Source organism: Orycteropus afer, unplaced genomic scaffold, assembly GCF_000298275.1.
Source record: "Orycteropus afer afer isolate SDZICR_OR568_19922 unplaced genomic scaffold, OryAfe1.0 scaffold00145, whole genome shotgun sequence".
Classification (NCBI taxonomy): Eukaryota; Metazoa; Chordata; class Mammalia; order Tubulidentata; family Orycteropodidae; genus Orycteropus; species Orycteropus afer.
The window spans coordinates 7,218,714-7,243,385 of NW_006921732.1; the positions used below are offsets into that span (position 1 = coordinate 7,218,714).

A 24,672-nucleotide genomic window follows, 5' to 3' on the forward strand; every position below is an offset into this window, starting at 1 on the left:
ATTAGTTCACTATTGTAAAAAGTCAAGAAAGGTTTATACATGGAAAGAAGCTTTCTTTGTTGGTTACCAGGGATGGGAGGGGAAGGAAGGGAACACTGCTAGATAGTAGAGATAAGTATTGATTTGGGTGAAGGGAAGGGCAATGTACCAAACGTGAGTGATCAACATGGTGGCACTGAGAAAGAGGAAGACATAGAGAGGTACACAGGAGGTACAGACAACAAAAATGAACCCTATTGTATGTACAGTACTGCGTTGTCAGTGATGACAAGCACTGATCTATGAGTGGATAGCTGGGTGGACAGGCTGAATGATCAGGTATGTCTAGGTGGGGGAAGTGTGCCCATGATCATGTATGGGGTTGGCAGACAATATTTCAACAAGCATATTTGTATGTGCTGTAAGAATTTCCAGGTGTATAGTGATGTAGTGCTTAAGGCATTTGACTGCTAACCAGAAGGCTGGTGGTTCAAACCCACCAGCCACTCCTCAGAAGGAAGGTTGGGCAATGTATTTCCATAGTGATACTGCCTGGAAACCCAAGGAGGGGTTGCTATGAGTCGAAATTGACTCGATGGCAGTGAGCTTGGCTTGGAGTAGAGCTAAGGGGCAAGTTTGTGGTGGCTTCTTGGCCACAGCCAACTACCCAGAGGGAGCAAGTAGTTGGACCTGTGGGCTCAGGATCACAGTCACAGGGCACATCAAGCTCAATTGGCATAACATTCTACACAAAAACATTGCTCCACATCTTGCTTTGGTGAGTAGTGACTAGGGTCTTAGAAGCTTGCAAGTGGTTATCTAGGTGAAATGATGGGTGTCTCCTCATCCAGAGCAAAGAAGAATGAAAAAAACCAAAGACACATGGAAACAATTAATCCAAGGAACTGGTAGACCATGCGATTGTCAGCCTATACGACTATGAGAGCAGAAGAACTAGATGCTGCCCAGCTACCACTGTCAACCCTCAAAGCGGGATCAGTGCAGGAGATCCTGGATAGAATGGGAGAATAATGTGGAACAAAACTCAAAATCATAAAAAAAAATAAAATAAAAGGACCAGGTTTGCTGGTCTGATGGAGCCTGGTGAGACCACTGAGACTATGGCTTCTAGTTACCCCTCAGGTCTGGAACTGAACTCTCTCGTGTGGCTTCCAGCCAAACAACAGACAGGCATATGGGGTGAACATTTACATCAGGTAGATACACTCCTTGGAGTGATCAATCGTGGGAAAACAGAAGAGCAGTGTTGGCACAGGGAGCCAGCTAGGGATGCAGGAGTACATGGGAGGCAAGGACACAGGGAAGAGGTAACTATGGGGAGGAAGTGGGAAGAGAGCTGTTACACTGTGGGGAATTCCAGCCAATGTCATGAAACAAAATGTGTATGAACTGCTGTATGGAAAATGAATTTGCTCTGTGAACTTTCACCCAAATCACAATAAAAATTAAAAACAAACAAAGAATGAGGTTATGTCTTATAGGTGAACACTTACCAGGCTCTTACTCTATACCAGGCACTCTGTAAAGACGTGTTCCAGCTGGTTAAGGCCCCTGGTTTGGGGCCTGGCTGCCCCACTTACTAGTAGTGTGACTGTGGGTTGAGTTATCCAAACTTTCTGTGTCTCAGTTCCTCTGTGGTGAGGCCTAGACAAGTTAACCCATGGGAAGTGCCTGGAATAGTTCCTGGCACTCAGGAGAAGCCATCAGCTGATGTTAGCCAGTTAGTTGTGACCTCAAGCAACCTCCTCAGTGTATCAGAACCTTGGTTTCCCTATCTGTGAATAGGGCACAGAACAGTATCCACCTCACATCTTTATTATAAAGATTAACTGAACTAGTTTATATAAAGTGCTTAGCTTTTTAGAATAATACCTAAAACAAATTCTTCAGCCCTGGTGGTGCAGTGGCTAAAGCACCTGGCTGCTAACCAAAAAAAGGTCAGCGGTTGGAAGCCACTACCCACTCAATGGAAGAAAGATGTGGCAGTCAGCTTCTATAAAGATTTACAACCTTAGAAACCCTGCAGGGCAGTTCTACTCTGTCCTATCGGGTCTCTATGAATTGGAATGGACTCACTGACAGTGGGGTTTCTTTTTAAAACATTTATTTTGTACAGCTGCATATGTGAGTTATAGTTGTTATTATCTCTTTTTCTCATTGCCCTCCTCCCCCTGAAACTCTCTAGTATAATACTTAAGGTCTGGGCTCTTGCCTGGGTTTGAATCCTGACTCTATCATTTTTTTTTTTTTTTCAGAGAAGATAGTAGTAACTGGCGGTTAGAGGATTGAATGAGAAAATAAATGCAAAATACATCTAGAAAAATGTCTGGTCTAGAGTATATTTCAATAAATGTTCCCATTATTATTCCAGATGTCTTGTGGAGTAGTTCCTAAGGCATGTGACTGTTAGCCAGAAGGCTGGGAGTTCAAACCCACCAGCCACTCCTCAGAGGGAAGGTTGGGCAATCTACTTCCGTAGAGATAATGCCTCAGAAACCCAAGGAGGGATCGCTATGAGTTGGATGCGACTCTATGGCAGTGCGTTGCATTTTTTTTTTTTTTTTTTACAGATGAAGAAACTGTGGCTTGGAGAGGCTAGGTAACTTGCCTGAGTTTCCATGGGCAGCAAGTGGAAGACCAAGGACAGGAAGCCAACTTCCACACCCTAACACCATTGCTGCCTCATTCCTGTAGGGATCCTAGGGCCTCAGCCGGGCCCTGACTCATGGTGGATGCTGGGGTAATGCCTCTTGAGGGAGGTCCAGAGAAGTGCAGCAATAGATCAAGGTTACTCAGGCAGGAAGTGACAGAGATACACTTGAACCAGGACTCAGCTCACTGTGCCAAGGTGATTTACTCCCAACAGCATGGTGCCAACAGATCAAGAGCCTTTCTACATTGCAGACCATGTCCCAGGAGAAGAAATCAATGACAACAAAGGGTAATTCACTTGCTCCCCTTGGCCCAGCGGCTGCCTTCATTCTGAAGCCAAGGACGCAGGGGGCTGGCTCGCTGGCTGCGCTTCTGAGCGAAGCAGCAGGTGCGATTCAGGTGCCTTCAACAATACCTCCCAGCCTGCTCCTGCGGCCTCACCCCAACATACCTCCCAGCCCCCTATACCAGCTGCCTCTTGTGTCCCAGTCACAAGCTCTCACATGCCTCTTTGCATCAGCACATGCCATTCCCCCCTCCTCTGCCTGATGAGTCTTCTGGCAGAGGCTCCTCTCTGTGCTCCTCTAGCACTGCTGCAACCCTGTCTTGTTGCAAAAAAACTTTGAGGGAAATGCTTTGTTTGCTTCTGTGCAGGACTTCATTTGTCCCTTCAAGAGTCACTCTTCTCCACCCTGCTCTGCACCGTGGGGAGGCTGACCCTATTGACTGCATCCACTGGATGGGGTTGGGCGCCTCCAGTGAAGAGCCCCCGCAGGAGACTGGAGAGTGTGAGGAGAGTGATCAAGCTCTCTGCAGCGGATCCCCAGCCGGCTGTATCCCTCCGTGGAAGCTCACATCTCCTCTGGGCAGTGCTATTCCCTCACCCTGAGGCCTAAGAACAGTAAGGACTCCCCACTTTTACTAGCCCCAGGTTCTGCACTTGCCCCTGTGGTTTCCCTACACCCCTTCCACACCTTTGCAACCCACTGCCATGGAGTCAATTGAGATTCATAGCAACCCTAAAGGACAGAGCAGAACTGCCCCATAGCGTTTCCAAGGCTGTAAATTTTTACAGAAGCAGACTGCCTTATCTTTCTTCCATGGAACAGTGGATTCGAACCACTGACCTTTTAGTTAGCAGCCCAATGCTCTAACCACTGCACTATCAGAGCTCCTATGCCTTTGCATGTAGGCCCTTTATTAAACACTCTTCATATTCTCCATTTCAGTGGGCATCTGCTGGTCTTGACTGATATGGTTTCTTTGAGCACCATGGCTCTTACAGCTAGTTTCATTTATGTCTTTCTTCCCCCCTTGGATGGTGAGCTCCTTGAGGGCAGGGACATGTCTGTGCCAGTGTGTACTTCAATGCAGAGAGAAGACACTTGAAAAGTGTTCTTGACTCTGCACCAAAGTGCTGATAATCCCATATTTGTATGTGGTATTCATTCATTCACTCAATTTGCCCACAAATACTTACTGGATGTTTGCCGTGTGCCAGACTCTGGCAGTGGTGAACAAGATGTGGACTGCCTTCATGGAGCTGACACTGTGGTGTGGGGAATCAGGCAATACATAAGCAAAAGCATATAAATAATACTTCAGATGGCAGTATGTTCTATGAAAGAAATAAAGGAAGGCAAAGGGGCCCAAAGTGATGGGGATGCTACTTTAGATAAATGGTCAGGGAGCCTTCTGAGCAGAGATGTCAGTGATGCTGTGGTAGAAGGGCATTCCATGAAGAGGAATCAGGAAACATCAAGGGAATGACCTTAGTCTATTTGGGACACAGCAGGGAGGCAAGGGGGCTGAGACAGGCTGGGGGAGACTCATAAGATATGGGACTGGAGTCTTGCTTTCTTGTAAGGCCCCTTCCAAATCGAGATTTGAGGATTCCTCAGGGAAGCCCTTGCCTGGGCCAACCACCTACTCAATCCATCAGGCAGAGGGTCCTGTGGGAGGCCCTCACCATGTTTTCTCACTTCATTCTCATAATAACCTTGTGAGGAGGGTGTTTTTACCCCCATTCCACAGATAGGAAACTGAGTCTCAGAGAGATTAATCAATCTTGCCAAGGTTATACAGAGTCAGGGAAAGAACTGAAAATGAACCCAGTTCTACCTGATCTGCAGCCTAGAGGATATTTCCCTGGGGCTAGTGCATCAGTCATCAGTGACACTGGTCCTACATGGACAGGCTGGCAGCATGATCCACAGCTCCCACCCAGGGATAGGCATGTTCCAGGGTCACCTAGAGCCAGTGAAGGAGGGAGCTGGGATTCAACCTGGGCTCCTTCTACAGCTCCCACTCTCTGCAAAGGGAAAATTGGTAGGGAGCAGGAGAGCTGTACCATGCCTGCCATGCCCTGGCACTCTTCCAGGGCCAGGACGTGCTGGCTAATGGGTATCATTTCTGCTCTCTCATTTCTAATAGACACTATGCTGTCATAAAGACTGTCATTTCCCGAAGCTCTCTCAGGATAATCAACATGCTGGCTGCCCAGAGGGCTGGGAATGGCAATATCTGGGCACATCTGTGAAGCTAAAACCATCCTCTTGCTCTCTGCTACTCCAGTCTTTTCCAATCAGACATGGCCTTTGGGTTTGAGGGCATTGGCTTGGGATCCTACGAGGCTCCAGGTCACTGTATAGTCCCCCCATTTCAGAGAAGAACTGGCACCTCTCAACCTATCTTCAACATTTTATAGCCATGTGACCTTGGGCATGGCATTTTTCCTCCCCAAGTCTCAGTTTCCTCCTCTGTAAAGTGGGGATAATTATACCTACCTCACAGAATACTGAAAATACCACAGACTATCAGAAGAACAGGAGCTCTGGTAGCTTAGTGCCTAAGGCACTTGACTGCTAACCAGAAGGATGGCAGTTCAAACCCATCAGCCACTCCTCAGAAGGAAGATGGGGCACTCTACTTCTGTAGTGATACTGCCTTGGAAACCCAAGGAGGGGTGGCTATGAGTCAGGTCCGACTCGATGGCACATAACACCACCACCTCACAGTTTGGCTTAAGTGAAATGACACATTTTAAACATCTGACACATAGTTAGAAGCTCTGAGGGTGCTGTGGTTAAAACAATGAATGGGCTGCTAACCAAAAGGTCAGAGGTTTGAACCCCCAGCATTTCCACGGGAAAAAGATGAGGCACTTGCTTCTGTAAAGATTTATAGCCTTGGAAACCCTATAGGTGGTTGCTATGACTTGGAATTGACTTGATGGCAGTGGGTGGGTGGGCCACATAGTTGGTGTTTAGCAGTTGGTAACTATGACAGTCATGAGGCTGGAGGTAATAATGATGCTCATCACATTTTGTAGATGGAGAAACTGAGGCCAGAGAAGAGAACGGGCTCCCCCGAGGTCATGTAGCAAGTCAGTGGCAAAGCTGGGCCTACACCTTCTATGTAGTCAATGGTAATAGCTGACTTTTATTGAGTCTTTCCTATTTGGTGGTTACTGTCACACATTATCTCATCTAATTATCACAAAAAAACAATGAAGTGGGTGTTATTATTCTCCTTACTTTGCTGATAAGAACGTGGAGCTTAGAAAGAGTTGCCCAGGGTCACACAGTAGTAAGTCGTGTAGCCCTGGTTTGACCCAAGATGCTCTGGCTGCAGAGCTAGAGCTCTGGTCTCTGTGCAGTGAGGCATGAAGATCAGCTTCTAGAAGTAGAAATTGAGGTCCCCAGCTTTTCCACGTGTGCATGCATGCACACACACACTCACACACAGTTTTGAGGATTAGGCTTGGCATAGGCTAGGCTATTGTCTCCCCTACCCTGATGAGCTGACAAGGACAAGGCCCAGCTTGGGTCCACCTGTCCCAGCTCTCACCAGCTTCACCCCAAGGTCCAATCCATGGCTCCTGGAGGGAAGAAACCCCAATGGCCCTCAAAGAGTATCTGTTGTGTGTCCAGTCCTTCACAGACTGAGGGAAACTGAGACCCGGGGGTTATGTGAGTTGTTCACAAAGCAGGATGGCTCAGTGGCTGGGGTTGTCTGAGAGCAAGAACATAGATGGAAGAGAAAGAAGAAAAAATCTCTGGTCCAAACACTCCAGGGTGGCAGTCAGGACTCTTGGTGCCTTATCTACCCTGACAGACTTCCTTAATCCTTAACGTTGCTGCATCCTCATAGAAAAATAGGAACTGTTGTTTCATTTTGCAGATGGAAAAATCAAGACTCATAGAATCAAAGTGACTTGCCCAGACTCACACAATGGATAAGAAGCTGGGACTTGAACTCAACCCTCCTAATGTCCAGGCAACTCTTTTTCCCTTACTCAATTCATTTCTTACTTTGTTGGCTCTTTTCTCTCTAGTTTTCTTGCAAGTTACGAGCTCAATTATCCTTTCCCCTCCCAAGTTATGCGCCATCAGACTGTAAGCATCTTGAGGGCAGGAATCTCATTCGATTTGTTCATGGCTTATGCCTAGAGCCTAGAACACCAGGCACAAAGCTGGAAACTAGTGAATGTTGGGTTACTGAATTAATTGTAATTTAGCTACAATTTTCCTTAATTGATACAGGTGGCCAGCATGTTAATTTCTGTTATTATGGAAGAACTCACTTCAGTGATTCAATATATAAACATAAAGGTAAATAGGAAAAAAAAAGTGGTATATTATCCATTTATTTTTGTTTAAATTTTGTTTATTTTTTATTAACAAGATCGCTCCACATCTTGATATTTAGTGCTCTCAAGAAGGGTAGACCAATTTGCATAAGAATCCTGGAGGTCTTCTCACAGGGGAAGTGTTAATATCCACACCCCTCTTCCCTGTGATGAACTTAGAAAGATGTAGGTAGACTAGAGTAGCTCTGAGTTAAGAGCAGGAGAAGTCTCAGAGGACTCCAAAGAGAATTCATCTGAGATCAAGGATGGGCTGGTGATCTGAGTTTAACAACAGGGATGAAAAAGAGGTACATGGAACTACATTCAGCTTTTCAACAAAGATCACAAGACATTGGAAGAAAAACTCCAACATGAAAGACACCAGCCCTCAGCCTCCAGCCTCACTACTGAGCACACTGTGAGGCATCTGACCCAGCAGGGCATCACAACCTCAGTGGACAAGCACCTACCAAGATGCGGAGGACCAGTCTTCAACAGTGACACTGAGTGTCACGGACTGAAATGACAGTACTACTTGGAGTTTCAGCTTCCTTTGTCTATGTTTGGAGTTGGCCTCGTTTGGACAAAGTCTTAAGGATCTTGTGTCAATTCAAGAAGGCGGAAGCTGCTAGATGAATACCGGATGTCCTGCTAATGAAGATTTGGGATAAGTGATTAGTTGGAAAAGTAAAAGATGCTCTTATTGGTTCTCATACTAGCTCCAGAATGAGTCAGTTTTATTCACACAGTCATCAGTGACCATACTATACAAAATTGACAAATAACACACATGGAGAGTTCTTTTGTACAGCAGAATACCCTCAAAATTAATAATAACACTTGCATGCATGTACATGACGTGCTATAGTATACAGAGCTCTTCTCTGAGCCTCATGCCAGCCTATGAGGTAGGCAGAGTAGAATGATTCTCCCTGGGAAGCTGAGGCTCAGAGAAGGACAGCAACTTGCCCAAGGTCACCAATGAGTCAGCAAGGCCCCATCCCACCCTGTTGTGGAGTCCCCAAGCTGCCTCCTAGGGATGCCAGATGCCAGGTCCCTATCCTGTCTGTTCACAGCAGCATCAGGACCACAATGGCAATGACCATGAGGATTCCAGCCAGGATGCAAAGGCCCAGGAAGACAATGTCACTGGTGTCCTGGGCCACCATGGCCACCTGGCCTTCCAGTGCCTCCACTTCGGCCCTGGGTGGCGCTTCTTGAAGGTGCTCAGCAGTGGCAGTATAGGGCCCAAGCCAGTGGGAGCCAGACAGCAGGTGGACAGAAGCCTCCTTGCGTCGTGGCTCACAGAGGACCTCATACTCATGGATGTCCTCCTGCTCGCCAGCCGAGAAGTCGATGTACAGCATGCTGACGATCAATGAAGTGTTGTTTCTTCTCTGTGGGGTCATGAGAACATTCACTCACACCTACAGGGATCTGAGCTGACCCTGCTCCCCTAGGTATTTGGGACTCAATCCCAAGGGAGCAGAGGCCCAGGAACCTTCTAGCCCCAGCTCAGCCACTGACCCCCTTCCCACTCTGAACCTCATCTGTAAGAAAGGGTCAGAGAGTCTCTGGGTGGTGCAAACGGTTCACGTGCTCAACTGTTAACCCAAAGATTGGAGGTTTGAGTCCATTCCGAGGCACCTCAGCAAAAAGGCCTGAGGTAAAATAAACCACCCAGAAAGGGATCAAAATCAGAGGTTCTGCATAGAGTGGGAGAAAAATGTAAAAGAAAAAAAACATTTAAAAGACCAGGATCACTAGTGAAACACCTGAGACTATGGCCCCTAATCTCCCTTCGGGCCTGGAGTTGAACTCACTCCCATGGCTTAACTCTCTGCCAAACAATAGGCAGGCCTATGAACTGGATAATTATACCAGGGAGATACACCCCTTAGAACAATCAACCACAGGAGATCAGGAGGGCAGCATTTGTGCAGGGAGATCGCTCAGGGGACAGGAGCGCATAGAAGGACATAGGGAAAAGGTAACCACAGGGAGGAAGTGTGAAGAGAGCTATTACACTGTGGGGATTATAATCAATGTCCTGAAATGTGTATGAACTGTTGAATGGACAATGAATCTGCTTTGTAAAATTTCACCCAAATCACAATAAAAAGTTGGAAAAAAAAAAAAAAAAAGGCCTGGCTATCTACTTCTGAAAAATCAGCCATTAAAAGCCCTCTGGAGTAGTTCTACCCTGACACACATGGGTCACCATGAGTCAGAATCAATTCAATAGCAACTTTGTATTTATTTATTTAATGAGGGTGAGATGTCTGGAAGAACAGGATCTGATTTGCTGGGCCTAAGTTCTCTGTCTTCAAAGAGATGGGGTCTATGAAAGATGGTAACAATAATAATAACAGGTCAAATTTTGGGGACATTTGACAAGTTCTACAAAAAACAAAACGAAGCAACCTGTTGTTGTTGAATCAATTCTGACTCACGGCGACCCCATGTGTCACAGGGTAGAACTGCTCCATAGGGTTTTCTTGGCTGTAATCTTGATGGAAGCAGATGGCCAGGTCTTTCTTCCCTGGTGCCTCTCTGCCCCCAGGCCCCAAGTTCCACAGGCTCTGTATTTAAGTGCATTGTGCACTGCTGTCGAGTCAGATCCGACTCATAGTGACCCCTCCTTGGGTTTCCGAGGCGGTATCACTACCAAAGTAGATTGCTCAACCTTCCTTCTGTGGAGTGGCTGGTGGGTTTGAACCACCAGCCTCCTGGTTAGAAGTCAAGTGCCTTAGGCACTATGCCACCAGAGCTCCCATTATCTTATTTAATTCTCACAACAATCCTCTCTAACTGGTACTGTTACTACTCCTGTTTTGCAAATGAAGAAACTGAGGCCCAGAAGTTAAATCCCTTCTCTGAGGTCAGACAGCAAGCAAGTGTCAGAGACCATGTTCTCAGATCTGTCTGACTCAGCACTGAACTCGGCCATTGTGCCTTACTTGGACCAAAGAATGTGGCACTAAAGGGGACTTTTCAGAGCATACAGTCCAATGCCCTTTCCTTGGCAACTCTACAGATGTGACTATGGAGGCCCAGCGAGGGCAGTAACTTTTGCAGAGCTAAATCCTGAAGCCAGGTCTCCTGCCGTCCAGGTAGAAGCTCTGTCCCTGGTAATGTGTGATTTTCCTTCTGGAATCTTTTTTCCCAATTATGTTGGCAGCATGTGTCCTGCTGTTGAATCCCTAGTCAACCGAACAGCATCTCTAGGGTTGGGAAGAGTAAATGAGGAGCTAGATGTGGGGACCCTGACACACTGTACCCCACCACATCCCCACAGGGGAGGGAAACAGGAGTCAAGTCACCCTGAGATTGTAGGGTGACTGCAGGGCAGCATTTTGATGGGCCATTTGGTGCAGTCTGGAGAGGGAGGCTGTAGTGATGCAGGGCTACTCTTCCCACCCACCCAAATCTGCAGCCTCTATTACACTCCTCAGGCTGCCCAAATACACCTGGCCGAACAGGTGGCACTTCTGAGGTGCTTCTTCTGAAAACAGAAGTTATCTATACAGGAGCTAGCAACCTTGAGGAATAAGAAGTGCTCATCACTGGAGACTGAGGGACCCCTTTGTTAAAGGGGTGAAGCAGAGTCACAACTCAGGAGAGCACAGGAGGAGGTGATATTGTAGGTCTTTTCCTGCTCTGGGCTTCCAAAACCCTCCGATTCCATGTTCCTCACAAGAGTCTTCTTATTTGTGCCCTCAGTCTGTCTACCACCTCCACCCTCTGAGAAGAACTTGTCTCCTGAATATCTGTGGTACAGAATCAGGCACCGGGCAAAGAAAGGCAAGACCTGAGAGTGGAAGAGGATTTAGTGAAAGGGACAAAATAAATCTATACAGAAAGGAGGAAGAGAATCACACAGGAGGGGGAGGGAGGAGTTTGGGAGTTTCTGATGAGTGAGAGACTTGAGGAAAGAAAAGACCAGAAAGGTGTGGTGTTGATGGTTATGAAATCAAGTCTCTAATGTTTTTTTAATAGATGCAAGAAAAGATTGGAATGACTTTGTTATTGCTTTTGACTACTTGAGCTATGCTGCTTTGAAAGCAACTCTATGCAGAAACTGGTCTTCGTGGGTCTAACATTTATAGGGGTGACACTAAGAATCTATGAGTCTAAGATTCTCAGATTGTTCGTTTCCAAGATATTGACTCAAGGATTCTATGATTCTGAGATCTGGTGGTGGTTCTGAAGCTGAGATTCTGAATTACAGAGTCCTTAGTTCCAGGATTTTCGTGATTCTCTGCTTCTGAGATTCTTGGTCTCCATCATTTTATGACTCCATAGTATGTGTTTCAGTCTCAGAGAAAAGCCTGGTGAGACTTAGGGCATGGAGTGGGGGTGAGGGTGGAGTATCTTGGCAGCTAGGATTAACCTCCCAACTTTCTCCTCTTCTCAGGTCAAAAGGATAGTGACTGCAGGAGGCTGGGGAAGGCAGAGGAGGGCTAGATGTGGCATGCTGTTGGTTAATGTCGGTGGAGTGGGGGTTGCTGGAAGGCATGTGATTTCTGCCAAGTTAGTCTGGCAAATTCCCCTGGATGCCAAGGCTGGGGAGTCTCTCAGATAGAGGCCACTGTTCCCTCTGTCCCCACCTCCCTTCCTGACTCCTAAGGGTACAAACATCCAGGGTGCTTGGGCCACTGCCCAGTGACTCTCTGAGGGCCCTAAACTTGGATTGATGGCCTCCAAAATATAAGGATAGCAGAAAACATTCATTATTAATCCTTGCTGCCTTTTGAGGGACATGGATCCTGTTACTTGAAGGGTCCTTTTGTTTTGCTGAGCTCAGGGATGGATTTGGATCCCAAGGCTGGGGAAGGGGCAGGCAGAAGACAAGCCAGGCTCAAATAGCTCTGCCTGTTAAATGGGTGAGAGCTGCAGTGTCAGTGTCAGTGTACTGCAGAGCTCCGAAGGAGAGAGGAGGAACAGCCAGGAAGACCTCTGGTGGTGGCCCGGCCAACAAGGTCTTGCCGGAGGAGTGGTCAAGGGAAGCTTTTAGGTTGTTGGTGGGGTATGCAATGGGATCCCCTCTTCTGTCTCCAGAACTTATTTGAGTTTTTCATTGAGTCTACACACTGCAAATGGATTGAAGTAAAGCCAAGAGGGGCTGAGTTCTGCACCCAGGCTTGGGTGGTCACCAGAGCCAGGAACAAAGAGCTCTCAGCAATGGCAGCTGTCTCTCAGCAAGTGTCAGAGCCCCTCCCTCACACCTGATCCCCTTTCCCCAGTCTCCTACCTGAGATTCTGTGCCACAGGTGTCAAAGCGGGCCTGGATCCTGAAGTTGCTGCCAACTTCCTGGGCAGCACAGCTCCGGCTGCCCAGGTAGATCTTGTTCCGCTCTAGTGGGGCCAGCGTCTGTGCTGAGATCAGAATTTGGAAGTCTGTGCGGGAGCAGCTCACGTTCATGGGCACCACTGGGAATGGGAGGGAGAAGCTGAAGGCCTAGGGGCAGGCAATCTCACCTCTACCCTTCCCACTGCCCAAGGGTGGTAGATGAGGAAACCAGATGCAAAATGTGGAAGGTTCTTATGCAGTCCTACTGGGCACGGTGTGGGATATTTTACATGTGTTGTTCCATTTACTCCCATTCATTTGTCACTTTGTTGTACTGTGGTAGTTGGAAGCTATGCCGCCCATATTTCAAATACCAGCGGAGTCACCCATGGTGGACAGGTCTTAGTGGAGCTTCCACCTAAGACAGACTGGGAAGAAAGATGAGGCCATCCACTTCTGAAAAAATTGGCCACTGGAAATTTTATGCATAGTGGTGAAACACTGTCTGATATATATTAGTGTTCCATTTAACTCCATCCGACTGTGAGCTCCCCAAGGGCAGGCTCCATGTTTAACTCAGCATCTTCTGAGCCTGGCACAGATCTTGGCAAGGGCATTGAATGCAGGATGAGTGACTGACAAAATGAATGAGTGAATATTCTTAATCATAATAAAAGCTACTCTTTACTGATCAGTTTACTATGTGTCAGGTGATTTATTCAACTATTTAACAAGTATTTATTGATGGCCTACTATGTGCAGGCACTATTCCAAGTGCCACAGATTTTGAAATGGGGGGAAAAAACTGTTCAAAAACCCTGCCCTTCATGGAGCTCACGTTCTAGTCATGGGAAGTGGCAATAAATAAGTCAGAAGGAGAGTCAGGAATAGGAGGAGTATATGGAATGTATGGCTAATTGCCTCCATGAACAACTGCCTCCTTTGCCCGGAGACCAGAACTGGATGGTGCTTGGCTACCATTACTGAACATTTTTATCAAAGATTCTCTAGAAGAATCTTGATCAAAAGGGGGGAAATGCTGAATAGAATTTTAAATTCTCATAAACTCCAGCCTTTCTGGAGCCATGGAAGCTAGATAAACCCCTGAAACTATTGCCATGAGATAACCTTTAAATCTTAAACCAAAAATATCCCCTAAAATCTTCTTAAAACCAAACAATTAGTTCAGCTTAATTAGTAACAATGTCTGCCTTGAGCACTGTGCTCTTTCAAGAACTATCTATGTGGGATCAAAGTGACCACAGCAACTGGAAAGATGAGATAGGAAACCGAGGGGAAAGTGAGTTTATGTTAAAGGGGGAGGAACAATTCAGAAAAGGAAGGTGAGAATGGTTATACAACTTGAAGAATCTTATCCATGTCACTGAACTGGACTTGGAGAAACTGTTCAATTGGCGTATGTGTTGCTGTGTATATTCTCAACAACAGCAACAAAAAATAAAACAAATTATAAAAAAATAGAGCAAGAGCTCTGGATGAAATTCAAGGAAGAAATAAGACAGGGAGAGCAGATGGGGTGAGGGAGGATTTGCAATTTTTAAAAGGATGGTGAGGGAGGGCCTCACTGCCCCCTCCCACAAAGATCCCAGACGGTGGGCATGGCTGAATGTGTTTCACTGTTTTGGAAATGCGAGCTCTGAGAGGTGGTGGTATTTGCATTGGCCAGGTTGGAATTTTAACCTTTGAGTCTAGAGGAGTCAAAAGTCTGTGATCTCTCCTCTCTATTTGGTTGTCCCCTGGTCCCCTGCACTCTCCTGGCCAGGGGATGTGAATGTGACTCTAAGTGTCTGGGTGGAGCATATGTGTACATGTGCATGTGTGTGTGGATGGGGGCAGGGAAGAGAGCCAGGTGACTGGAGGCAGGGAAAAGGAGATCGAGCTGGGAGACAGAGGCCTGGAACTCTCCAAGCCTCTACGGGAAATGCCTCAGACATATTTCAGCCTCTGGTGTCTGGGCAGTCAGGGATTTATGGGCCTGCTGTCTCCCACGATGATGGCCATGGCGCTGAACTGTGTGTCACCCCTGATTGATGCCGAGGCCGCCCTTCCAGCAGGAAGGCTGCCTGCAGCCCGGGCCACAGCTGGAGCCTTGGCGGCATAAGCGCCCCTGTCTGACCCTGAGCTCCCACTGGGATCTGGGCAGGGAGGTGGGGTGTGTGTGTGTCTGGAGGCAGGAAGAGGGGGATGCTTCTGCATTGAAGCCCCTGACACAGGAGCCAGGTTAGAGCTGCTCCTACCCTCAGTCTTAGGAGAGACAGACAGGGGAAGGGGCTGGTGCAAAATTACATGGAGCTGGAGAAGACCCCAGCCAGGAAATCAGAAAATGAGAGCCAAAGGGACTCTAAAAATCATTCAGCAAATGTCCTCATTTCACAAATGGAAACCTGAGACCTGGAGGGAGAAAATGATCTGCCACCTAGCTTGATGGAACCTGGCTTTCTGGAGCGCTCATCCAGTCCTCCATCGTCTCCAACACAGAATCAGAGAAGGGGCTTGCTCTGCAGAGGGGCCACAGTGGTCTCTAGCTCTCCTTCCCCAGTTTATGAATGGAGCTGACTGAGGGCCACGGTCACCCCTTTGCCACTAGCTTTAACATGCTTGACTGATAACCAAAAGATTAGCTAGTCCATGTCCACCCAGAGACCCTTCAGAAGAAAGTTCTAGTGATCTACTTCCAAAAAATCAGCCACTGCAAACTCTATGGAGCAAGTTCTACTATGATAAACATGGGACTTCCATGAGTCAGAATCAACTTGACAACTTGTTGCTGGGAGCTTACTGCAGCTATATAACCTTCCCCTCCCTGTTGCTGAGCCTCAAACTCCTCTTGCAGGAGGGTGTGAAAAGAAGAAACACTTTTGACTGCTTAACTGGTCTGAGGCCCACAAGGAAAACAAATCCACACCCAGCAAGGATGTCTTTGGAGCCATGCGCTCTGACCTATGTTACCCATTTCATCTTCACAACCACCTGTCAAGGCACATTTCTCAGCCCCTTTTGCAAATGAGTCCCCTTATTATTGCTGTTAGGTGCCAAGGAGTCATCTCCGACTCATAGTGACCTTATGCACAGCAGAACGAAACACTGCCCAATCCTGTGCCAGCAGGACTTGATCCTTGCTATACCTGAGCCCATCCTTGTAGCCGCTGTGTCTATCCATCTCATTGAAGGCCTTCCCTTTTTTCATTGACCCTCCACTTTACTAAGCATGATATTGTTCTCCAGGGAATGGTTCCTTCTGACAACATGACCAAAGTAGATGAGACAAAGTCTGGCCATTCTCGCTTCCAAGGAGCATTCTGGCTGTACTTCTTCCAGGACAGATTTGTTAGTCCTTTTAGCAGTCCATGGTACTCTTAGCATTTTTCTCCAACACCACAACTCAAAAGCATCAACTCTTCTTCAGTCTTCCTTATTCATTGCTCAGCTCTCACATGCATACAAGGTAATTGAAAATAATGGCTTGGGTTCGGCGCACCTTAGTCTTCAAGGAGATATCTTTGCTCTTCATCACTTGAAAGGTCTTTCGCAGGAGATCTGCCCAATGCAATACACTGTTTGATGTCTTGACTGCTGCTTCCATTGGTGTTGATTGTAGAATCAAGTAATATGAAGTCCTTGACAACTTCAACCTTTTCTCCATTTATTGTGAAGCTGTTTATGGGACCAGTTGTGACGATTTTTGTTTTCTCTGTATTTTGGTGTAATCCATACTGCAGACAGTAGTCTTTGATCTTCATCAGTAAGTGCTTCAAGTCATCTTCACTTTCAACAAGCAAAGTTGTGCCATCTGCGTATCACAGATTGCTAATGAGTCTTCCTCCAATCCTGATGCCATGTTCTTCTTCATATAACCCAGCTTCCCGGATTCTTTACTCAGCATACAAGTAGAATAAGTATGGTGAAAGGATACAACCTTGATGCACTCCCTTCCTGATTTTAAACCATGCAGTATCCCCTTGTTCTGTTCGAACAACAGCCTCCTGGTCTATGTACAGGTTCCTCATAAGTAAAATCAAGTGTTCTGGAATTCCCATTCTTCTCAATGTTATCCATAATTTGTTATGATCCACACAATCAAATGCTTTTGCATAGTCAATAAAACATAAGTAAATATCTTTCTGGTATTCTTTGCTTTCAGCTAAGATCTATCTGACATCAGCAATGATATCCCTCACTCCACGTCCTCTTCTGAATCCAGCTGGCATTTCTACGAGCTCTCTGTCAATATACTGCTGCAACCCAGTTTTGAATTATCTTCTCTAATATTTTACTTGCATGTGATATTAATGATATTATTTGATAATTTCTACATTCTGTGGGATCACCTTTCTTTGGAATGGGTACAGATATGGATCTCTACCAGTCAGTTGGCCAAGTAGCTGTCTTCCAAATTTCTGGGCATAGCTGAGTTAGTGCTTCCAGGGGGACATCCATTTGTTGAAACATCTCAATGGGCATTCCATCAATTCCTGGAGTCTTGATCTTCACCAACTCCTTCAGTGCAGCTTCAACTTCTTCCTTCAATACCATTGGTTCTTGATCATATGCCACCTCCTGAAATGGATGAACATTGACCAATTTTTTTTTTTGGTAGAGTGACTCTGTGTATTCCTTCCATCTTCTTTTGATGTTTCCTGCATCATTTAATATTTAGCCCATAGAATCTTTCAATATTGCAACTCGAGGCTTGAATTTTTTTTCTTCAGTTCTTTCAGTTTGAGAAATGCCAAGCATGTTCTTCTCTTTTGGTTTTCTAACTCCAGGTCTTTGCATATTTCCTTATAATAATTGACTTTGTCTTGAGCTGCTCTTTGAAATCTTCTGTTCAGCTCTTTCATCTTGTCATTTCTTCCATTTGCTTTAGCTACTCTCCACTCAAGGGCAAGTTTCAGAGTCTCTTCTCACATCCACCTTAGTCTTTTCTTCCTTTCTTGTCTTTTTAATAATGACCTCTTGCTTTCTTCATGGATGATGTTCTTGATGTCATCCCACAATTTCTCTGTTTTTCAATCATTGGTGTTCAATGAATCAAATCTATTTTTTAGATGGTCTCTAAATTCAGGAGGGATACTATCAAGGTCAAATTTTGGCTCTTGTGGACTTGTTTTAATTGTTTTCAACTTGAATGTGCATATAAACGCGGTTGATGGTCTGTTCCACAATCAGTTCCTGGCCTTGTTTTGACCAAAGATACTGAACTTCTCCATTGCCTCTTGCCACAGATGTAGTCAATCTGACTGGTAGGTAACAGTCAGTAAATGGCAGCATTTGGATGTGGTCCTGGCTTGTCTGAGCTCTGCCCTGGGCTCCCCTCCCCCAGGCCCTTCCCAGGCACTCAAGAAAGATGTTATGGATTGAACTGTGCCCCTCGAGAAATATGTGACATTCCTACTTATCTATTGTATGTGGTATAAAAATGTCCATGTGTAGTTTAAACATAACAGGAGGCAAAGTTAGGATAACTTATAGCCACAAATAAGCATCTTGAGGGACTAGGTCGCTGGGCCTGTGGGCTGAGGACCATGGTCACAGAGGACATCAAGATAAATGGCACAACATGGTATACAAAAATATTGCTCTACACTTTAGTTCTGTGAGTAGCAACTGGGTCTGAAAAGCTTGTGAGCAGCCATATAACTGGCAACTATTGGTCTCTCCTCATCCAGAGCAAAGAACAACTGAAGAAAATCAAAGATGCATGGAAACAGTTAGTCCAAAAGACTAATGGACCATGAGAACCTCAACCTATATAACCCAGAGACCAGAAGAACTAGATAATGCCCTGCTACCACTGTCAACCACTCAGAAAGGGATCAAAATTGGAGATCCTGGATAGAGTGGGAGAAGAATGTGGAATAAAACTCAAAATTGTAAAAAAAAAAAAAAAAAGACCAGAATTACTGGTCTTATAGAGACTGGTGAAACCCCTGAGACTATGGCCTTGGGTCACCCTTTGGACCTGGAATAAAAAGGAAAAAAGAGAAGGATGTTATGGATTGAAATGTGCCCCCCAGCCAGAAAAAAATATATGTGTTGGAATCCTAACCCCTATACCTGTGGAAAGGAGCCCTAGTAGCACAACAATTAAGCGTTCACTGATAACCAAAAGGTTCATGGTTCAAACTCACCCAGTGGCTCCATGAGAGAAAGACTTGGTGACCTGCATCAAATTCACTTTCCATTGAGTCAAATCCAACTCATAGCAACCCTGTAGGACAGAGTAGAATTGCCCCCAGAGGATTTCCAAGGATGTCATCTTTATAGAAACACACTGGCACATCTTTCTCCCATGGAGCAACTGGTGGGTTCAAACCACCTATCTTTCAGTTAGCAGCCAAATGCGTAACAATTGCACTACCATGGCTCCTCCCATAAAGATTACAGCCTAGAAAACTCTATGGAGTGCAGTTCTACTCTGTCACATCGGGTCCTGTTGAGTCTGTTTTGACTCAATGGCACCCAACAACAATAGCAACATACTGTAAATATAAGCCCATTTGGTAATAGAGTTTTCTTGGTTATGTTAATGAGGCCAATTAGCATAGGGTGTGTCTTAAACACTTTTGAGATATAAAAAGAGCAGATTAGACACAGGAGGAAGCATAAATGATGCCTCAGGAAGACCACCAATAAACCAAAAAACTAGGGGCTAGAGAAGCTGAGACAAGGATGTTCCCCAGAGCCAACAGGGAGCCTTGCACTAGAACTGGTTCCCTGCATTCAGACTTCTAGCCTCCTACACTGTGAGGAAATATATTTCTGTTCTTTAAAGCCACCCACTTGTAGTATTTCTGTTACTGCAGCTCTAGATAACTAAGATGAAAGCAAAGGCAGGAACGTGAGTTCTAGCCTTTGGCCATGCCACTGACTGACTACATGACCAAAGCAAAGTCCTTTCCCTCTCTGCACATCTGTTTCCACATCTGCACCATGGGGAGCTTAGATCTGGCCAGGCAGAGGGAGAAATGGGTCCAAAGCACAGGAATATCTGGGCCCGGGGTCCAGGGAAAGGTGGTGGGAGGAGGAGAAGGGAAGGGAGGAGAGGTAGTGGATACTGTTGGCTCACAAACCTCACTGAAAGAAGAGGGTGGAAAAGCTAAATACCAGCTTGCCAGCCTCCTTTGCAGCTAGGCATGAATAACTGACCCAGTTCAAAGTAATGAGACACAAGATGTCTTTTGAGAGCTTCTGGGAATGCTTTTGCTTTCATAATTAAGGAGCATTTGTGGCTGGCACATCTCCTGTTTCATTTCAGCAGTGAACATGAACAAGATGCCTGGAGTTGTGGCAGCCATCTTGCAATCATGAGGGAAAGGCCAAGAGAATCCCAGAGACACCAGCTGGGCCCCTGAATCAACACAACAGCTGCCTAGCTTTAGACTTCTTATTATGCGTGGAAAAACAAACACCATTTGTTTGAGCCACTGTCAGTCAAGATTTCTGTTGCTGCAGCCAAACCATTTCTAACTGACAAAAGCAAAGCTAGCAGGCATCTCCATGGTTATACCAATTGTTTGCCATCATTAAATGGTACTTAATAATTATCATATTTTGCATGTTATCCCTGAATACAAAGGATCAACCATGGTACTAGAGTGGCCAGGGGCCCCATGGGGGAAGGAGATAGAAATACTAGTTGCCATTAAGTAGATTCCAACTCATGGCAACCCCATGTGAGTCAGTAGACCTGAGCTCTGTAGGGTTTTCAATGATTGTGATCTTTTGAACATAGATCTCCAAGTCTTTCTTTCAAGGCATCTCTTTGTGGATGTGAACCACCAGCCTTTCAGTTAGTAGCCAAGTGCTTAACTCTCCACCAAGCTGGAGAAAGGGGGAATTCAGGATCATGGAATTGGGAGCTGGAAAAAGAGGCTCCACAAGAATGGAATAAGAAAGGATCATATTGGTACCATTTAAAAGGTTCCAGGGGAGTCACTGGCAGGGGTGTAGCCACCCAAGAAGGGGCTAGAGACCATTCATGGGGATCAGGACTAGCTGGTGAGATGAAGAAGGAACTTGCAAAGACCTGGGGCCCCTGCCTGGCCTTCCCCAACCAGTGCACTACACCTTCAACCCCAGCTGACCTCCAATGTAGGCAACAGAGAAGCCCCTGTGGGTGGTACTGAGGTCCGTGTGCAACAGAAGCAGGAGCTGGTTGTGGCTGGAGGTGATGGGTGGTGGCAGCTGGTGGCCACACCAATTCCCCAGCAGGGGCGCCTCCTCACTGGTCCCATCGAAGGCTGCCAGATGGTCAAAGTCACAGGTCCTGGTCAGGCTGTTGGGGCCCTCCAGGTCCAGGTCCAGGAAGAAGACCTTGACCCGGTAACCAGGAGGCAGGCGGATGGTCCAGTGGCACCGAATATTGTTGGGGTAGGAGCTGGGGTACTGTGGGCTGGAGAAGTTACCCCGCATGGACGTGTACACCTCCTGGCATTCTCCTGGGAGGGGAAAGAGGGTGGAAGGAGTGATGGTGAGGAGGGTAGAGACTGTCACCCTCTGCTGCTATGCCTTTAGCAGCAGGTGTTAAGGAAGTCCTAAACCCATCCCAGCAGGCTGTGGGTACCATGACCAGCAAACCAGACAACTGATCCCAACACCTGCTTTAAACTGAAACCAGCTGAGAGCTGGGACTCTCATTCCAATTGGAATCCCTAGGGAGTGCTGGCCACTGTTAAGGATTCAATAATAATACCCTAATACCTGTCTTCAGAGTTGAGTCCAAAGCCCCTGGCTTGACAAACAAGGTAGTTTGTGACCCAGCATTACCCCTTTTCTCACTGCCCTTCACCCACCCTTTACATTCCAGCCCCAGCAAGCACCTAGTAGTAGAAGCACACCAAACCCTCTCTATCCTCCATGCCTTTGTACATGCTGTTCCTCTGCTTGGAACACCCTTCCCTTCCTTCTGCCTCAGGATAGTTCCTTCAAGGCACTGATCAATTCTCTCTTCCTCCAGAAAGTCACCCATGATTCTTCCTGTTACATAGCAGAGAGCACTATGGGTTGTCGTTGTTAGTTTCCTTATTCATCTCCCTCACTAGACTGGGAACTCCTCAAGGGTTCATTCATTCATTTCTACAAACATTAATTGAGTATGTGCCAGGTACAAAAGATAAGACCATAAGGAACTCATAGTTAGGCAGGGGAGATGGACATGCAAACCACATAGACAAGTGATAAGCATTAGCTCAATGTTATGAAAAAGCTTCTATAAGGAGGTAATGGAAGAGATTAATTCTATCTGAGTGAATCAGGGAAATCTTCACCGAGGAGTTGACACACTCACGCCTTGGCATCGGCCAGGCAGAGTAGGTTGTGGAGAGCACTCCAGGCCGAGAATAGAGAAAGTGCAAGGCCCCAGATGGCAAAGCATAACCCCTCCAATCATAGTGGGGAGACAAGAGTCCCACATGCCCAAGGGATCTAGCAAGTGTAGCTCCAGCCCCTCCTACCTGAGAAGTAGTAGGCCTTGAAGCCCCGGCCTCCAATGTTGAAGTCAGACTTGAAAACCACTTGCAACTCATGGCCCAGGGACACGAGGGTGGGGGGCCTGGCACTACCACAGTAGTGATGCCCATGAGCAGGACCTGGTCCCCCGAGAACGGCCACGTAGTCATAGTTGCACTCCTCGTTGCCCTCCACCTGGAAGTCTGTGAACACCAGCTTGACAGTAGCGGGGCCAGTGGCCCGGATCACCCAGCGGCACTCCACGTTATTGGGGTAATTGTTGGGGTACTCAGGGCTGGTGAGGACCCCTGACAGGCCTGTCAGGACGCCACCGCACATATCTGCAAGGGAGCCAACTTGGACTGATCTTTCTCTCTCCCCACAGCTCCCCAATCTCCTCCCTTAGGAATGAGACACACACACACATCCCACCCCATCCTGCTGTCTACACAGGCTCTCATTATCATTCACTGAGGCCTGAAAATTAGCACGTGTGCCATCTTTTTAAACATTTACCATAACCCTAGGAGGAATGTACTGTTGTTTCTCCCATTTTACAGGTGAGAAAAACAGAGGCACAGACAAATAACTTACCTGTCTGAGTTTGGGTTTGTCCAATGACAGACCTTGAGACAAGGATTTGAGCATAAGGAATTAATTTGGGAGGTGTAGGGGGCCCTAGGTGGGGAGTGAGGGAAGGAGACAGTGAAGAGGAGATGCTGCCTACCCTAAAGGGTACTGTCAAGCCAGTTACAAATGGGCAATGGCTGCTGAACCCTGCTGGAGAACCCTGGGAAATGGTGGAAAACATGCACCTCAGAGTTATGTCACCCTAGGAGTGAGGGAACTGGGGTGTTTATATACTAATTCCTGAGAGTCCAGGTCAAGGGCTGCTGGGATATAGGGGTGACCTTCTGGCTTCGGGAAAAAAGTCCTCAAGTGGAGATGTGGAGGTGGCCAGGAGCACACTGAAGTGGCAAGGCCCTGACAGCAGGTCACCCAGCTGGTGACAGGGTGAGTGGGTCTTGAACCCAGGGAGAGTAATTGTAGAACCTGGGCACTTAACCCTTGTCACCGTCACTGCCCTCTCCTATCAGGCCAGGGAGCACAGAAGCTGGCATGAATCAGGCATGTTGTCAAACCTCCCTAACAGATGAAGAAACTGAGGATTAGACAGAAGATATGATGAAGTAAAGGTGGGATTGAAGTCTGAAGACAGGTGTCCTTCCAGCTTTGCCTTTTGTTTGTTGTGTGACCCTGGGCAAGTAACCCAACCTCTCTGAGCCTTGTCTGAATATCAGAAATCATAAAACCTGCTGAGCCTCACCCACAGGGCTCAGAGTCATGCAGAGTCTAAGAAGATGCTGGTGAAAGCCCTTAGGAATCCAGCACAGCCTACACAACTATGAGGCAGGTGAGGATGAGGATGAGCATTGTAACTGGCTCGTGGCTACCTACAGGAAGGGGCACACTCAGGATGTATTTCCTGAGACTCCAGGATCTCACCCATGGCCTGGGTGTGTGAATGGAGTATTGGGCTGGGTGTCTCAAGACTTAGCTTCTTGTTCCAGTGCTGCCCCTCCAGCTATGTGGCATTGGACAGGCACATTCCCTCTCTGGGCCTCAGATGTATTGTTTGTAAAATCAGAGAACAGGTTTAGATCGGCTGCAAGATCTTTTCCAATGCTAATATCCTCAGCAGAGGCTTCCAAACTGTGCTCCAGGGCTTGTGGGTATCTACAGGCATGTTGTTGTTGTTATGTGCCATCAAGTCAGCCCGACTCATAGCGACACGTCCTTGGGTTTCCAAGGCAGTATCACTATGGAAGTAGGTTGCCCAACCTTCCTTCCAAGGAGTGGCTGGTGGGTTTGAACCGCCAGCCTTCTGGTTAGCAGTCAAATGCCTTAGGCACTATGCTACCAGAGCGCCCATCTACAGGCATAGGGGGCAAATTTCATTCTTCTGTTTAGTTCAAACCATTTATTTTTCAAATGATTTTTTCATGTAATTAAAAGACAGCACCCAGTCATATGTCATATCTGTAAAAATTTAACTCGATGGAAGCCATCAATATTGACTTGTGTTTTCAATGGTTGGCGTTGTTGCTGTTGTTAGGTGCCAGCGAGTCTTTTCTGGCTCATAGCGACCCCATGCATAGCAGAACGAAACACTGCCTGATCCCGCTCCAGCTCCATGATCCCTGCTATACTTGAGCCCATCATTGCAGCCACCATGTCAATCCATCTCGTTGAAGGCCTCCCCCTCTTTCATCGATCCTCCACCCTACTAAACATGACATCCTTCTCCAGGGAATGGTCCCTTCTGACAACATAGATGAGACCAAAATAGGTAAGATGAAGTCTGGCCATTCTCACTTCCAAGGAGCATTTCGGGTGCACTTCCTCCAGGACAGACCTGTTAGTTCTTTTAGCAGTCCATGGTTCTTTCAGCATTCTTTGCCAGCACCACAAGTCAAAAGCATCAACTCTTCTTCCTTATTCATTGTCCAGCTCTCACATGCATACGAGGTGATTGGAAATATCATGGCTTGTGTCAGGCGCACCTTAGTCCTCAAGGAGACATCCGTGCTCCTCAGCACTTGAAACAGTTCCTTCCCAGTTGACT

The 24,672-nt window shown here is 46.8% G+C and overlaps 1 protein-coding gene across 1 annotated transcript in view; it reads right to left on the bottom strand.

Annotated features, from left to right (window-relative positions):
• Positions 1 to 8,352: 8,352 nt before the first annotated feature.
• The window catches only part of CDCP2 (CUB domain containing protein 2), a 52,020-nt gene continuing 35,700 nt past the window's right edge, over positions 8,353 to 24,672 (bottom strand). The window contains exons 4-7 of the mRNA XM_007945964.1: positions 22,052 to 22,387; positions 20,684 to 21,037; positions 12,537 to 12,715; positions 8,353 to 8,679 (exon numbers count right to left, since the gene is read on the bottom strand). Of these exons, the coding sequence (XP_007944155.1) occupies positions 8,353 to 8,679; positions 12,537 to 12,715; positions 20,684 to 21,037; positions 22,052 to 22,387 (1,196 nt within the window). The remainder of the gene's footprint in view (positions 8,680 to 12,536; positions 12,716 to 20,683; positions 21,038 to 22,051; positions 22,388 to 24,672) is intronic.